This window comes from Ostrinia furnacalis, unplaced genomic scaffold, assembly GCF_004193835.3.
Source record: "Ostrinia furnacalis isolate ACB-3 unplaced genomic scaffold, ASM419383v2 OfSCF7650, whole genome shotgun sequence".
NCBI classification, from domain to species: Eukaryota; Metazoa; Arthropoda; class Insecta; order Lepidoptera; family Crambidae; genus Ostrinia; species Ostrinia furnacalis.
The window spans coordinates 13,702-29,711 of NW_021137889.1; the positions used below are offsets into that span (position 1 = coordinate 13,702).

The 16,010-nt window shown below is 35.8% G+C and overlaps 1 protein-coding gene across 1 annotated transcript in view; it reads left to right on the top strand.

Annotated features, from left to right (window-relative positions):
* gek (serine/threonine-protein kinase gek) overlaps positions 1 to 16,010 on the top strand; it is a 51,796-nt gene that overhangs the window by 13,682 nt on the left and 22,104 nt on the right. Inside the window, exons 15-22 of the mRNA XM_028322474.1 lie at positions 7,805 to 7,911; positions 8,492 to 8,542; positions 9,064 to 9,183; positions 10,887 to 10,991; positions 11,728 to 11,898; positions 12,147 to 12,241; positions 13,668 to 13,794; positions 14,184 to 14,324. Coding sequence (XP_028178275.1) covers positions 7,805 to 7,911; positions 8,492 to 8,542; positions 9,064 to 9,183; positions 10,887 to 10,991; positions 11,728 to 11,898; positions 12,147 to 12,241; positions 13,668 to 13,794; positions 14,184 to 14,324 — 917 coding nt within the window. The remainder of the gene's footprint in view (positions 1 to 7,804; positions 7,912 to 8,491; positions 8,543 to 9,063; positions 9,184 to 10,886; positions 10,992 to 11,727; positions 11,899 to 12,146; positions 12,242 to 13,667; positions 13,795 to 14,183; positions 14,325 to 16,010) is intronic.

The window sequence follows — 16,010 nt, forward strand, 5'->3', positions numbered from 1 at the left end:
TTGGTATATAAGATTTTAAACTTTCGCGCTCCATTTCAACCAAAATAGTAAGACACGGGTTTAAGACCCGTGACGTTTATTAATGAGTTACATTATGTACTCACGGCTTGACGTTTCGGCTGCGATGCTGCAGCCGTGGTCACAAGCAGACTGGCGGCTCGCGGCGTCGTCCGTTCGGCGTTAAGACCCGTGTCTTACTATTCCCGTTGGTATACTTCAGTTACGAAACCACTTATGCTTCAACCACACCAACGCGTGCAGATCGCCATCGGCGCGATCAAAGGCCAATGACAGGTCGCTCGACCCACGACAGTTAAAACTCAGTAAAACTCAGTGAGTGGTTGATTTTTTACACCTCCACGCGCGATATTTTTTCTATGTTTTAAATAATTGAAAAGGTCTTAATTTTACATTTTGAACACAAGAGAGTCCGAAATACTCTTCATTTATAAATTTTTATTAAACTCACGTAAATTGCCAAGACATAAAAACGCCAACCTCCTCTCAACCAACAACTCTGAACCCGCACGATAGTTTTCGTGCAAAATATTATTTTTGTCACGAAACCAAAATGACAGGCTTTTTTTTCATTATTTGTGCATTTTTTTTTAAACGAGCGTGTTTTTCCTTCGTTTCCAAAATAATTTGTATACTACACATTGAAGAGACATTATTTAATGATAAATTGCTTGACTACTTCAGCTCAAGCACAAATAAAAATATTGCAAGAAACTGAAAATGCTTTAGCACTGTAGCAGTTTAAATAAACTGCTAGGTCACAAAAGATGTGTTTTTTATTTTGTTCTTATATTTATTATGTATTTATTAATATTTTACTAATTATTTATATATTTCACATATACACACAATCTATAATATGTTTATTTAGTGCACCATTTCTTTTTGTTTTCGTTACATGTTACCGCACATTCCCATCCCATAAACGAACGCCGTATGGCACCGTCCGCCCCAATATCATGGAAACTTGGGCTCCCATCACAAAGTCCAACGTCGTCCGCGACGGAAAAAACGAAAATAAACTCTATGGTCAACGGATGCCATACTCTATGGACTCTAAATCGTGTGTGAAAATCCGAACTGTGATGTGAATATTGGCTGTTTTAAATTTGGAATATCACTTGTGTTGTGATGATTGGCTGTTGAATTCCGAACGTCGTTTTTGTTACCCGTAACGCAACGATCATGTATTATCTGTGGCATTTATTTAATCCGCGTTTGACGCGTTCTTATTTTTGTTTTTTTCTCTTTTTTGTTTTTTTTCTGCATTGTGTTTTTGATGCCAGTTCGCGCGTGGCTAAGACCGTACATCCCGTTGTTCATAGGCGTGACGTCATGCTTATGGGGCGTGGCGATTCTTGTATACCATCAAATATACGATTAATTAAATTTTGTTTCTATAGTCCCAACATTTTACTTTTTTATATGGGTTTATTGAACTGATTGCTTATTTTCACCTTTTCAACCAAAGATTTTATTTTATACCAACTGTAAAAATAATGTTGAGACCATAGAATGAATGCAACTGTAAATATTATACAAAATGTTTTAAATATTGATATTAAATTCGCTTTAATTTTTAATGAACTTTTTAAGTTCGGAAATTGGTAGAAATACACCAAAGGTGTGCGCGATAGTTTTTTCTAGTCCTTGAAATTTAGTCTAGTCGAAAATATTTGCCAAAGATAATTGATTTTTAAATTATATTTTATTTTAAAATTTTATAAGTTACGGTCGAACTAGTCATTCACCTCGAATTGGTATTAAGGGTAATGTACAAATCATTATTTTGCAATACTTTTACTTATGTGTGTTTTATGCGTCTGAAATCAATCAAATTCGAGTAAGTATTAAAGGGCTGACATTTATTTTATTTCTCTTAAGTTAATTCATTCTTATAAATATTTTATTTGACTCACTAGATTCCCTTAATTTTAAAATATTCCTATAATAAAAATGGCAACTGTTGGTGAAGTCCTCTTTTAAAACTTAGGCCCAGTTTTTTGATTCATAGTTAAAATAACAAATTGTTAAATTTTGCTACTAATGGTTAAATATTAACAAAATGTTAACTAATAGTTAAAAAATGTACTAAAAGTCAAGCTAACCATTGTTCGAAAAACATTTTTTTCTGATATTTAACCACTTGTCATGACATCTGTCAAATTTGACTATTGGTTATTTTAACTACGAATCAAAAAACCGGGCCTTAGAGAAAGAATGTGAGGGTAGTATAATGTTAGACATTCCTTACACAAACTCCACTGTTTTTAAGATTTATTTAAACTTTATTTATTATTAATAATGAATTGTATGTTATCCTTAAAATATTAAATTGACAACACAATGCAGAATTTATTTATTATTTTAGATAGTTTTTAAGTTCTCTATTTAGATCAGATATCGAATCTCAATGAGTTCTGTATCAATAAATTTTAAAACTATGGTTTCTAGCACTGGTCTAATAAACATAAAGTACGATATTTAATTTAAAAAAAAAAACACTTCTAATAAATAGACAAGGCAGCTAGATCAAGCAGTATCAAAATGGCGTGTTCCTTAGTTATTTTGGAGACTCTTGCTTGATCCACAAATTAAAAAAGCTAACCCAAAAATATAAAATAAGCTAACGATGAGACTTCGTTTATTTTGTCTTTTAACAAGTGTCCCGTGACACGTGTCTAATGTCAATTTGTAGTAACAATGACGTAACACGTCAATTTGTAGTAACAGATGACTTTTTTTTTTTATTTTTTTTTTTATTTGTGGCAACCAAACCTCTCTGGGAGGTTTATTTCTGCCAATGTCGAGTGAAAAATATTGACATAGTTATCAATAGAACGTGGGTGTTTCAGTTCTATTGATTTTTCATGGATTCCGTGGAGTTAAGTATGCCCGTAAGCAGGTTTCGAGACGCCACCGGGTCCAAAGCGGGTTGTTCATACGACAACCCACTCGACACTCGATGCGCGCTCAAATTCGAAGTATTTCAATGTTTTTTATAATTTATCACTTCACTGCACTTTAGAACACAAAATAACACCAAATTTGTACACTAAAGTCCATTAAATAATAAATTGAAACCATTAAAACAGATCGATCATGCTTCCCGTTCAACTACCCTCCACGGAATCCCGTAACAGATGACGTAACACGGCAATTTTAGTAACAGATGACGTAACACGACTATTTTTAGTAACAGATGACGTAACAAGGTGTCCGCCGACGTCACACATTCTGTATTTCTTGACTCGACTCGATTGTGCAGAACTCGACAAAATAAGAATCGTATTCTGAAACCACGCTTAAAATTAGACTTAATTTTAAAAAAAGATTAAAATTAAGTGATTCAAGCCTTATTATGATTAAAGCACTTAAAAGATTTGAGTTCCACCTTAAGCTACAACTAATTATTACCTAGTAATTATAATTTATAAAATAATTACGAGTCTCATTATAATGACTTAAAGTGATCAACCAAAAACAGATACACTGATAAAAAGAGCCCATAGTTTTAAAATTTATAACTTTCTTTTCATTTACTGTATTTAAGTTACTATCGACACATTTACTCTGCATTTATGTTTTTTGTCTTGCAGTAAGATATTATGTTGTACTTAACGGTGTAATACTGTGTCGGATGACTTGTACATAATTTATTAAAGTTCTGTTGTAATTATGTTGTTATTATTTATTTAGTTTTATTTTATCTGTGTGTGACTCGACTCCTAGGTGCTTAGTGCGAGTTTACACTTAACGTCATCGCTAGCGACTGCGTAAAAAATGACATGAAATGTATGACAGATTATACTGCGCCCCTAGCGGATACTTTCAGTACTAAAATCTTCATAGATTTAATGACGCGCTTGCTGTCGACGAATTTCAATGCAAACTCGCACGAAGCACTCTGATTTTACATGTTTTATGAATTTTAAACCATACGACCCACCTTTAAGGTTCCAAATGAGTTTAGAACTACATGACCCATTAAAGGTTTGTCATAGAAAATACAAAGTGTAAAAGACAGACAGACTTCTAGTTGAATTATTACTTGACTTTGGTGTTTTTTTCTCAAAAATGACACACATTCATTCATTTGTAATTTGAAACTTAATTCCACACGATTAAAGTCGTAAGTTATGCGCAAGCAGCGAGGCAGGGATCGGCCAAGTCGTCGACGTACTGGAGCGGCAAAGAAGAGAACGGTTCGTTGCAATATAATAGATAATAGAAGTAGATTTATCGTATGTGATTGTGCATTGTTTGTCCTGGCAATGATTGTTGTTATATCTGTGACTAAAGCCCGGTCTCCGAGCACGTAGAATTTTGTCCAATGACACCAAGCTACCCATCCTTATCGCTCGCGCGTAATTATGTTGCTGTCGCGCTCGCACACTCACTGCAGGCGCCCGTCGCACAGTCGCGACAGCAATAGTCATTGGACAAAATTCTACTTGCTCACAGACCGGGCTTTAGCTGTGCCCGCAACTTCGTACGCGTGAAAATAGTTTTAATAATTTTTCCCGTTTTTTTAACTGTTCCGCCCCTATTGGTTGTAGGGTGGTGTTATATTGCCCAAAGCCTTTCTCGATAAATGGTCTATTAGTACAGTCATTTGGTACAAATTACCTGCAGTTTTCAGGTAAAACTACCAAATGACTGGATTATATCCAACATAAGAAGAAATTCGATCAATACTAAATCGCGTGCGTGTCCCCTTTCGAAAAATGATGATCTATCCCAAAGTTTATTTGAAATAATCATCTAAATCGGTTCATTTATATTATTTATTTATTTATTTATTTATTTATTATTATTTATTCAGTGGTTGACGTGTAATTCGACAATATACAGACGGAGTTACTTTCGTATTAGTGCGGATTTGAATTTGATATAACAGCAATCAATGCAAAAACAACTTGAAGGTGTAAGTTTGATTTACTTCCCGTACTTGTGCTGCGTTTTTTTAGTTTTAATTTTAGTTATTTGTACCATTTTATTGTAAATACGAGCAAGTGTCAAGGAAAAATTTATTATTTTAATAAAATAATGCGATATCACTGTTTTGTGGGTTTGCTAATGAAGTGACAGTACTAAAGTGTAAATAAATATGTTATTAAAGTAATCAAAAAAGATGGATCCATGAGATTGCTAATAACTCGTCTTAGTACTTAAATACATTTAATTATATCCGTTGTATGTTCTGCTTACTAAGAAATTTATTTAAAAAAATCCTTAAAAAGAGCGAGCAATAATATTATCAATTGACAGTACTGTCAAATATCTATTCTCTTTTTTTAAATAATTCAGGTTATCATTTTCACTTCCAAACTCGTCTGGCCAGCGTGTTTATTGCAGGCTAAATCTCGCATTTGCCTCTGTTGAATGAGAGAGGTCCGTGCTCTTACAATGGAGTCCAAATAACCTGATGACGATGATGATTCTCATGACATTAAATGAGCTGTGTAAACTGCGTTTTGTGATTAATATCTCTCGTTAAATGACGGACAGTATCGTGTGCTTAATTATAATTTAGAAACTTTTTAATAAAACCCCAAAACACTGATGTTCGCCACCAATCAGGCAAAATTATATTCCGCTTCGCTTTTGCTTGCGCTTGTTGCGGTGGCGTGGATACGGAATCGGCCACTCGTCTTCCGATCGCCGCGACTGTGTGATCCTGTACATCCTTGAAGATATTCCTTAAAACGTCCACATAACACCACATAACGCTAAGCGACATGGTTTTCGTTAACACTTGTTTGTATCACATAGGTTTGTTTCTTGCGGTTCGCGAGCGTCTGATTTTGACGGTAGAGGGAGCCACTTTTGTGGTTTGACGTGGCAAAGATAAGCTGTGTACAGTGGGTACAATTTTTCAATGGGGATGTTGCCTGGGTCAAAAAGCAAGAGTTTTAATTAGTCCGTCAGTTAACTTATCAAAAAATACTCTACACGTATTTTTCACTTTTTCAAACTAATGAAAATTTAAAGAGATAAAGCGCCCCAAAGTTCATAAGAAGAGGCCCGTGACGTCAACGCTTGCTTAAAAATGCCGCACGTTGTGACGTCGTGCGCAACTTCAACGCACCATAACTATTTAATATTTTGTTAGATTGACAAATAAAAATATACGTGTCCAATATTTTTTGATATTAAACATTACGGACAAAAAAAATTTTTTTAGGCAACTAGCCTATTGCTGGGGGTAAGGAGTACAATGCCGCGAGACTTGTTTTGTTATGAAACAAATAGTTACGTATTTTGTTTTCACGAGTTGGCGCCACAGGCGAGTAAAGTCATTTACTAACTAGCCGCTAAAATACTGGCGCCTAAACTGGTGATATACGCAAATACGGTATCCTTCAGTGCACTTTCGATTTTGAGTATAATTATGGTGGCGCTCGTAGATTGTAAGAAATATTTTGACTAATACAGTTTAATGTAATCAATTTTATATCAATTTCGTTTTCCTTTAGACGTGAGTCAACATCCATGCAAATACAAACGATTATTCCATAACACTATTTCTTTTATTGTTAGTAATTAAAATGTTTAAATATTTCAAATCAAAATAGAGGTAATTTTAAATACACAAGCCAAATGATTATTGATTTTCACAAAATATTATTCGTATCCATCTCCTTATAAAGGACGCTTTTATTTTCTGTATACTTATTTACAATATTCTGGTATTTATACATTGCAATAGTATTTATCACATAACCAGTGTGTATGTTGGCTCAAGGCGCGGGGCATAGTAAGTCGTCTTGTGTAAGGATGCGCGTACGCTGGGTATAGGACGACATAGCAAATAAAGCCCTAACTCGGTGGACATAAGGTGTATATTTCAACGAGTCGACAAATTGCACACGAAAATCAATATATCATCTCAATTCTGTGAAATATGCACTGTATTCCCACGTTTCCTAAAACTATATTCGTATGATGCGACTTACCTCAGCTCACGTGCAACCTAATGGCGTAGTTACACTATTCGCGAAATTGATCGAATCAGATAGTGTAAACGCGAAGTTCAGTTCGTTTCGCCATTGATCACTTTCGCGCCTGTGTAATTGCGTTTAAGTCCATTGTGCATGTCATATTCCCGGTTTTTTTCTTGACTAAACTGTGCTTTATGTGCAGTCGGGTGCAAAAGTGCTAAAAATTAAAAAATAAACTAAATATATTTTTATTTTGTTGGTATCAAAGCGCTTTTTCATTTGACTAAATTGTAATGTGTATTCACTTCCACGATTTGTATTTGTATCATCGTTTTGTGACGTTTGGTTTCGGTTGGGATTGGTTTATGTTCCTTTTTATCCAATACACATATTAATGCACACATTCAAAACATACATTTATTCACCAGTGTACCGTACCTCATATTTTGTAAAAGTCTGAATAATAACCCTCTTCTGGCACAGTCGGATAAAAATACAGAGCCAATTTCTCAAAAGCTCAAAAATAGGGCGAATTTTTAATAATATAATTTTGTGTATCTAAACCCTATATTTTAAAGAATAACTTCTATTAGGTACAAAATTACAAATTAAAGAAAACAACATAGTTTTTAAGTTCCACTGATGAACTAAAACACAGCTTCTAGAGACCGCTATTGAGATCTAAAAACTGTTATCCGCGAAAAGAACATTTTTTTTTTACAAAAATATAAGTAATCACTTTAGTTCTTGTGCTTGTGGTATGGTACACCTCACTCATTTACTCACACAACCAAAACTCACACATAATCTTTCAATATCTAATCTATCTTTATTCGTTTCAGTCTTGGACCGGCCCCCTTCACAAATGAGCTATCTGGATCAGTTTTTGAAAGAAGCACCCACGGAAAGGCATTACGACAATGTGCCCTCTATCAACAACGAGCAGAAGGTTGGTTTTGCTTTGGCAAGTTTTTTATTTACTGTGAATAACGCTTGTATTGGATCGGAATTTCAATGGATAGAGTGAAAGGGCCTTAATGTCAAGCTGTTAAAGTCTAAAATTGTTTGAAATGTATTTGACATCCATTGAAGTTTCGATACAATGCAATAAATCATCTACACGTATAATTCATATTAATTGTTTTACATATCACCGAAATAATTTGTGACTAATTCTAGGTGACTGCTTTTATTTACCTTTACTTGGCAAAGACTAAAACCTCATTATTAAAATCTAATTTAATCCAAAATGATAACAATTTGAAATTTTGTAAATTCAAACCTTAACACTTTGTAGTAAGGGGGGCTACTCCGAAACGCTGTTTACATAGTTTCGGTCATATCTGTCACCGTCGCTCATGCTGGCATCTCGCTTTGTGTGAGAAGGATGGCAACATTCGAAACTTCGGATAACGTTTTTCGGAGTAGTCCCAAAGTTTCACAATCTATAGTATATTCCTCGGTCTTTGCTAATACCCATCATGCTTATGTTTTGTGTTGCAATTTTAGTTTCGTTTATTCCCGCACAGATGTCGCCGCAGTACCGTTACAGAAATAACCAGTACTGTTGTAACTCAAAGGTATTTTTGTGTTTTTATTTTTTGCATTTTTGTTTCATATTTGTGGTGTTTGTATTTTATTTCATGCTTTATTAATGCTTCTTTTTAACTATAGAATACGTCAGTCTCGTTTAAACGATATTTATTGGAACTAGGCGAGTATTTAATAACAGATCATAGTACTAAATTGGAGCAAAGATGATTGAACAGGGTTGATCATTACATTACAATTATTGCTATGCTTACACACATCTCACTTAAAATTTTTGTTACTTTACTTAAAAAAGGCATGTTATGTGCGGTGGTGTCTACCACAACCAAACTCAATATCCTCTTTGAATTATTATTTTATGTATTTGGAAATAATCCAACATCCTTATTCTGCATTTTCCCCTTTCCAAACTAATTTCGTAATTTGAACTAACATAATCGTGTGTTCGACAACGGAATGGTGTTATTAAATCTTTTTTTTTAAATACATTTTCCGTTTAAAAAATACATTATCCCTTATAAAGAGGTATTAACACTCAAACTGTTTCCAGGTGATGTACGGATCTCAGCAGTCGGCAGTGTTGAGTGGGTCGATAGACTCGCAAGACTCGATAGAACCACGCGCCGCGTCACCCGCGTCGAGCAAGAGTTCGCCTAGTGAAATGTCTACGGTATGTTAATTCATGTTATCTATGTGCTTACTGATGAATAGGAATGGATTGTATTTATTTGTTTCAAAGAAGTTGCAGTACTCAACGTCTGAGGTATGGGAGCGGACCGGGAGGGTGTTTTTTCAATAGAATAGAATATAATTTATTGCTTTTTCTGTGTGCAGATAGTGTTTTGTGACGGTCAAACGTCAGCGAGACTTCATATTTGCATGTCCTGTCACGTCATAATATTATGTCAATGTCACCCCTCCCGTGCCGCTTTTCATACCTCGGGCACTGACTGAGTTAAAGGCTAGACCTATAGTAGGTATAATGAGTTTTACAGTTTGACGTACTGGATATACAGTGTGAGTCACGTTAAAGTGTACATATGAAAATAGATGAAAGTAGACCTATTTTTATCGACAAAAAAGAGGTCAAAAAATTTTTGAGATTTTTTTTTAAATTTTTATAGAATTTTTTTTCTTCCAATTACTTATTGTAAAGAAAACGTAATAACTTTTAAACTAAGCGGTATATCCTGATAAAATAAAAACAGTAATAATGCTAAATAACAGGCAATACTAAAAACATACATAAAATACATAAAAAAGGCCAACAAATAATAAAAAATTAAACTTTTTGAAAAAAATTTGCTTTTAAATTCGTGTTTTTTGGTTATTTGATAAATTTCTCCAAAAAATGCCCCTATAACCGGTGGTTTTTATTGCTTTGTATTATTCTCTATCGTATTACCTTCGTAAAACCAAAAATCGCATACCTCTATCCCTATTACAACATTTGCTATGATCGTTTGAACAAAGGCCTGCCACAACATTTTTCTCCGCTACAGTTAGAGACAATTTTAATTTTAACTAAAATGCTTATTTTACTTTGAAATCTTTTGTTTTTATTTGAAATCTAACTTGTCTTTATCAAAATAACAAATCTAGAGCCATTTTCAGTTTCGTTGTTAACGAAGCGTTGAATGGCGCGCCCGGAGAGGCTTAGTTCAAACGATCATTGCAAACGTTGTGATAGGGATAGAGACATGCGATTTTTGGTTTTACGAAGGTAATACGATAGAGAATAATACAAAGCAATAAAAACCACCGGTTATAGGGGCATTTTTTGGAGAAATTTATCAAATAACCAAAAAACACGAATTTAAAAGCAAATTTTTTTCAAAAAGTTTAATTTTTTATTATTTGTTGGCCTTTTTTATGTATTTTATGTATGTTTTTAGTATTGCCTGTTATTTAGCATTATCACTGTTTTTATTTTATCAGGATATACCGCTTAGTTTAAAAGTTATTACGTTTTCTTTACAATAAGTAATTGGAAGAAAAAAAATTCTATAAAAAATTAAAAAAAAATCTCAAAAATTTTTTGACCTCTTTTTTGTCGATAAAAATAGGTCTAATTTCATCTATTTTCATATGTACACTTTAACGTGACTCACACTGTATTTCTACAGTCGTAGTCATAAGAAGACTGGTGGCTGGTGGTCAGTGTGGACAGACTTAAGGTCTTCAGCTACTCTTAAACTTACCACGACGCATGGGACTGGCGATTAAGTTCTATAGTTCGATCCCCATCGACAGCTGGAATATTGTAGTGAACTCACTTTTAAAACGAACGTAATAAATTATCAATTTTATCATAATTGAAGATAAAAGGGAATGAAATAGAATTTAAAAATCTTTATTTCTTTTTGTTTGCAGGACCCGTCAATAGGTCCCGCGGTGCCAGGCAAGCAGAAAGTCCACCAGTTCCTCGTCAGAACGTTCAGCAGTCCCACCAAATGTAACCACTGTACTTCTCTCATGGTGAGTTAAGTATCTTTTTCTATAAATAAGCTGCTACTGTGATGTTTACGGGTACTATATTTTGAATTTTTATGATGTCAGGTTGTAGTTGACCTTTTAGCAATCGTGGTAAGTCATATGTCATGGTTTCGTAGAAGAAAAATACAAATATTTTTATTTAATCTTAATTTCAGGAGAAAACAAGGACAAATAGGTTGTATGTATCAGATATTAGTGTGTTGATTTCTCGTGTGTTATCCAATCATGTTCAATTTCGATTTACTTGTGAAATCATATTCATTTACTAACAAATATCCTTAGTGTGATTTCTAATTGATGTTACAATACCAGCCGATTTAAACTGTTTTTGATTTATATTTGTCTCTTTTCAATACAAATACAGCGAATTTGTGTGTTTTTTTGTTTATGTAATAATCGTTTTCTACATTTGTCCCACGACACCGGCAATTATCAGAATCGATTTGTGAACGAAATATTTTGTGTTTGTGTTTTTATAACAGCCTTGGTGTTGATGAAAGGTGTTAAATGAATTTTATATGAACCACTGTTGGAAATAGTCATTCATTCTGCATTACGTCGGAGTTTTTGTGAACTAGAGTGACAGATATGCATTACTTCTGTCACTTGTCAGCACCAGCCGATATGTACTCCCAAAAGGGTGTTAAACAAGCTATATTCGGTACGTATGTTAGTGCTCCAAGGGCCTGCGTATAAATCATTTGAATTTCCCTTCCAGATCGGCCTAACCCGTCAAGGCGTGGTATGCGAGACGTGCGGCCTAGCGGTCCACACGCGGTGCTGTGCGCGAGTTGCGGCGCGTTGTCCGCTACCGCCTGAGCGATCGCGGCGCCCGCTGGGGATCGACCCCGCTCGTGGACAGGGCACTGCCTACGAGGGATACGTCAAGGTACGCAATGACGTATAGGCTATAGTATACAATGACGTATAGGCTATAGTACACATTGACGTATAGGTAACAATGCACAGTATCCGCTAGTTATTGAGCTGCCTGTGGCCAAAGCACGGCCTACGAGGGCTACGTCAACGTACGGCAAAGGTGACGTATACGTCATCGTGTACAATGACGTATAGGCTACAGTGCACAATGATTATAGGCTATCTATTCACTTCATTATACTGCTATCTTTGTTCCAGGTACCCAAACCGGGCGGGGTGAAGAAAGGTTGGATGCGACAGTTTGTGGTGGTGTGCGATTTCAAGTTGTTCCTCTACGATATTTCACAAGACAGGTATGAATTGAATTATTTTTTTTGTTATTTTAGTTTTTTTTATCCTCACAGTGTTTCATAGAGTTCTAAGTATGAGAAAGGAATTATACAAATGCCTAGTCAAAGTGTATCAAAAGGATTGATGAAATATTGGGCCCAGATTATGATACTAACAGTAAAATGTTTTGCAGAATGTGGGGTATTTTTGTTAGCAAAAAAATGCATGTTTGATGTTGCCACGCCACTTTCCGCTAGCAAATACCAAATTACTATTAACCCTCTTCAGCAAACACCAAAAGCCTAAGCTCTTTATGGCCGCTTCTTGCGATATTTAGTTAATAAACCCTATTCTTAATCTCTATTTCATTCATACTTTCTAAGTAACTTTACATAAAGGTTTCGCTAGTAGAGTAGGATGATTAATATTACATGAGTATGTTTGATATCACTGAGTCAGTATCTGTTTCACTTTTTTATTTAAAATTCACGTCCACCAGTTGGCGTCATGGCGAGTAAAGTTCTGTGACTCATTAGTGGCGCCAACTGATGTCTCTCATTTATTTCATGTACAGTCAACTTCAAATAGTTCGTAACACCCAAAGTAGCCAAAAAGCCCACAACACGTCTTTGTTACAATTGGATTAAGGTTGTGTTTTCAACTTCTTGACTACTTTGGGTGTCACCAACTATTTGACGCGGACTGTACCAAATTCTAATAGTGCGGACTATATTATGGACACTGTTGCTTGAATTTTTATATTTATATCCTTTCACCTTCTCTTTTGTGCTTCAATGCTTTGATGGAGATCGATTATTGCATAAAATCAGAGAATGCCTTGTTGCAGCTATTTAAAAAACAGGTTGTGGGATAAACTTAGAAGAAAACTTTTTCTCAATAGGTCTTACATTGGAAGACACCAACGGTAAACGTCGTCGTATACTGCTAGTTAGATAACCACGTTAATAACTATTATACTCATGTTGCCAGAATTCAAGAGCCAGACAACTCACGAAAAAAGTATAGAAGCAAACCATAGTTTTACTGTTAGTACTGTTCATTATTGTAATAAACCAATTTGTAAAATTAAATTGTAACTCTAACCCCCAGTTTCTGGTTAGAGATTTTTAGCTTGAGCGCGCCTATTTTATACATAAGCCTATTTTTGTAGGCTTAAATTCATACTTAAGCAGAAAATGAGTACGCTCATGTTAAAAATGACCATTCAGAAACTGGAGGTAAAAATTGTCATTTTCCTACTGATATGTTCATTATTCGAGCTACTCCATACTCATAAGTACTTAGTTTATTTTCAAAGTGCTATTTTGTATGAATTTGTGATATAAACATTTATCAACTTGTAAATTGTGTACGTTTTTGCTTCTATACTATTTTCGTCGTTGTTATCAAACGTTCTTACCATTTATTAACATACCTTTACCTTCCCAGGAACGCCTTACCGTCAGTGTGCGTCAGTCAAGTGCTAGACATGCGAGACCCAGAGTTCAGTGTGACGTCAGTCAAGGAGTCTGACGTCATACACGCCAGCAAGAGGGATATACCGTGTATATTTAGGGTAAGTGTAAAATAAAGTTTGTTTTAAAATGTCAGTAAGTCTGAGACTAAAAAAATTCTGATTTGTGTCTACTTAAAGTGATGCCTCCCTGAAGGACGATTTGAGGACTTTGTTTACAATATAAAGTTTGTGTACCAGAGAAAACCTGGTACACAATGACTTGCTATAATTTTTTGCATCCTTATTATAATCAACTTGCTTTTTTATCATTTGTTTCTTCGAATTTTCTGATTTTACCAACGTCACTGCGAACCAAGTATATTTGTGCATCTTATTGTTTAACAATGCATTATTAGGTGACACTTCTTGACCATAATACAATCAAGCATTGATTTCCTAGCTGCTATACATACAAGTATTTTGAAACATAAGTATATTTTTGTCCACAGATATCAACGTCACAACTAGAAGGAGGGAAGCGATCTCATACATTAATGTTAGCGGAATCCGAGTCTGAGAAGACGAAGTGGGTGGTCGCCCTTAGCGAATTACATAGGATATTGAAAAGAAACAATTTGCCAGACAAATGTGTAAGTAACTTTTGTAACTAGTATTTTTTTCCAAATATTCATATCAGTTTTGTACGAGATTTTGTGGATTCATTAAAATGGTTTTGCATAGCTCACAGAACCTTTAAAAACAGGTGTATTTATTTTAATATTATAATTATTCTGTCAAAGTTCACGATTCCAATGGCGCCAACTTGTTAACACCAATATTATTTGAGTGCTATTGGCAATATAAACAATATATTGGCAATATTTACTATTGCATACACACAAAACATAACAAATATCTTCATTTCATTTCGTATTGAATCTGTTCTGAATTTGGTTGTATAGTTCTGAGGTTCCTTGGCAGGTGCACTTCGCATGCGTTAGTGTACTAATATGTCATAGGTACAGCAAGCGATTGTGTAACAGATGTGTACAGAAAATGAATGCTGTACGAGAGGGAACCGTAAGATACCCTACGGTACTTGATACTATGATAAACTCCATGGCACACGTTCAGAAAAGTTGTGCTAAGCTTGGGACAATTAATTAATACACTCCGATTTGACTGAAAGTACAAAAAAATGTCTGTTTCCGGTTAAAAAAGGTTGAAATAATAATGAAGCGACGTAGCGTATCTTAGGGCTCCTGCACACGACGCCGCCACACTGTTCATACGAGTCGAGCAAAGCCGCCGCCGCACCATCAAAGCATAATAAAGCGGCGTCGTGTGCAGGTGTTCTAGACAAAGTGCAAATTATAATCGCAAACCAGTCGAAAAGTGGTCGAAAAGCCCCTTTTTTGTATGGAGTTTTGACGGATTCGATTTTCGATTCGATCAAAAAGTGCGTTTTGTCTAGGGGGGCAGGAGTGCTTACGGTCTCGTACTACAACCGTAGCCGTAGCGTCCACACTGTAATATAATGGCAATAATATCTTTCGTTTATTATCGTGATGGGTTTGACTTTGTCCCGAATCCGTGTGTATATTCCGCGGTTTCTTAACAGGTGTACAGCGCATGCGTCCTAGTCGACGGCGCAGGCGCCGCGGCGACTGCACTTTTGTCTATAGTCGTGATAGGTTTGACTTTGTCCCGAATCCGTGTGTATATTCCGGGTTCTTTCCAGGTGTACAGCGCTTGCGTTTTGGTCGACGGCGCGAGCGCCGCGGCGACTGCACCTTTTTCTGTAGTCGTGATAGGTTTGACTTTGTCCCGAATCCGTGTGTATATTTCGGGTTCTTTCCAGGTGTACAGCGCATGCGTATTCGTCGACGGCGCAGGCGCCGCGGCGTCTGCACTTTTGTCTATAGTCGTGATAGGTTTGACTTTGTCCCGAATCCGTGTGTATATTCCGCGGTTTCTTAACAGGTGTACAGCGCTTGCGTTCTGGTCAACGGCGCGGGGGCCGCGGCGTCTGCACTTTTGTCTATAGTCGTGATAGGTTTGACTTTGTCCCGAATCCGTGTGTATATTCTGCGGTTTCTTAACAGGTGTACAGCGCTTGCGCGACTGCACTTTTGTCTATAATCGTGATAGGTTTGACTTTTTCCCGAATCCGTGTGTATATTCCGCGGTTTCTTAGCAGGTGTACAGCGCTTGCGTTTTGGTCGACGGCGCGGGCGCCGCGGCGACTGCACTTTTGTCTATAGTTGTGATAGGTTTGGGAGCATTCAAGTATTACGTAACGCAATTTGGGGGGGAGGGGGGTCTCGTAAAACGTT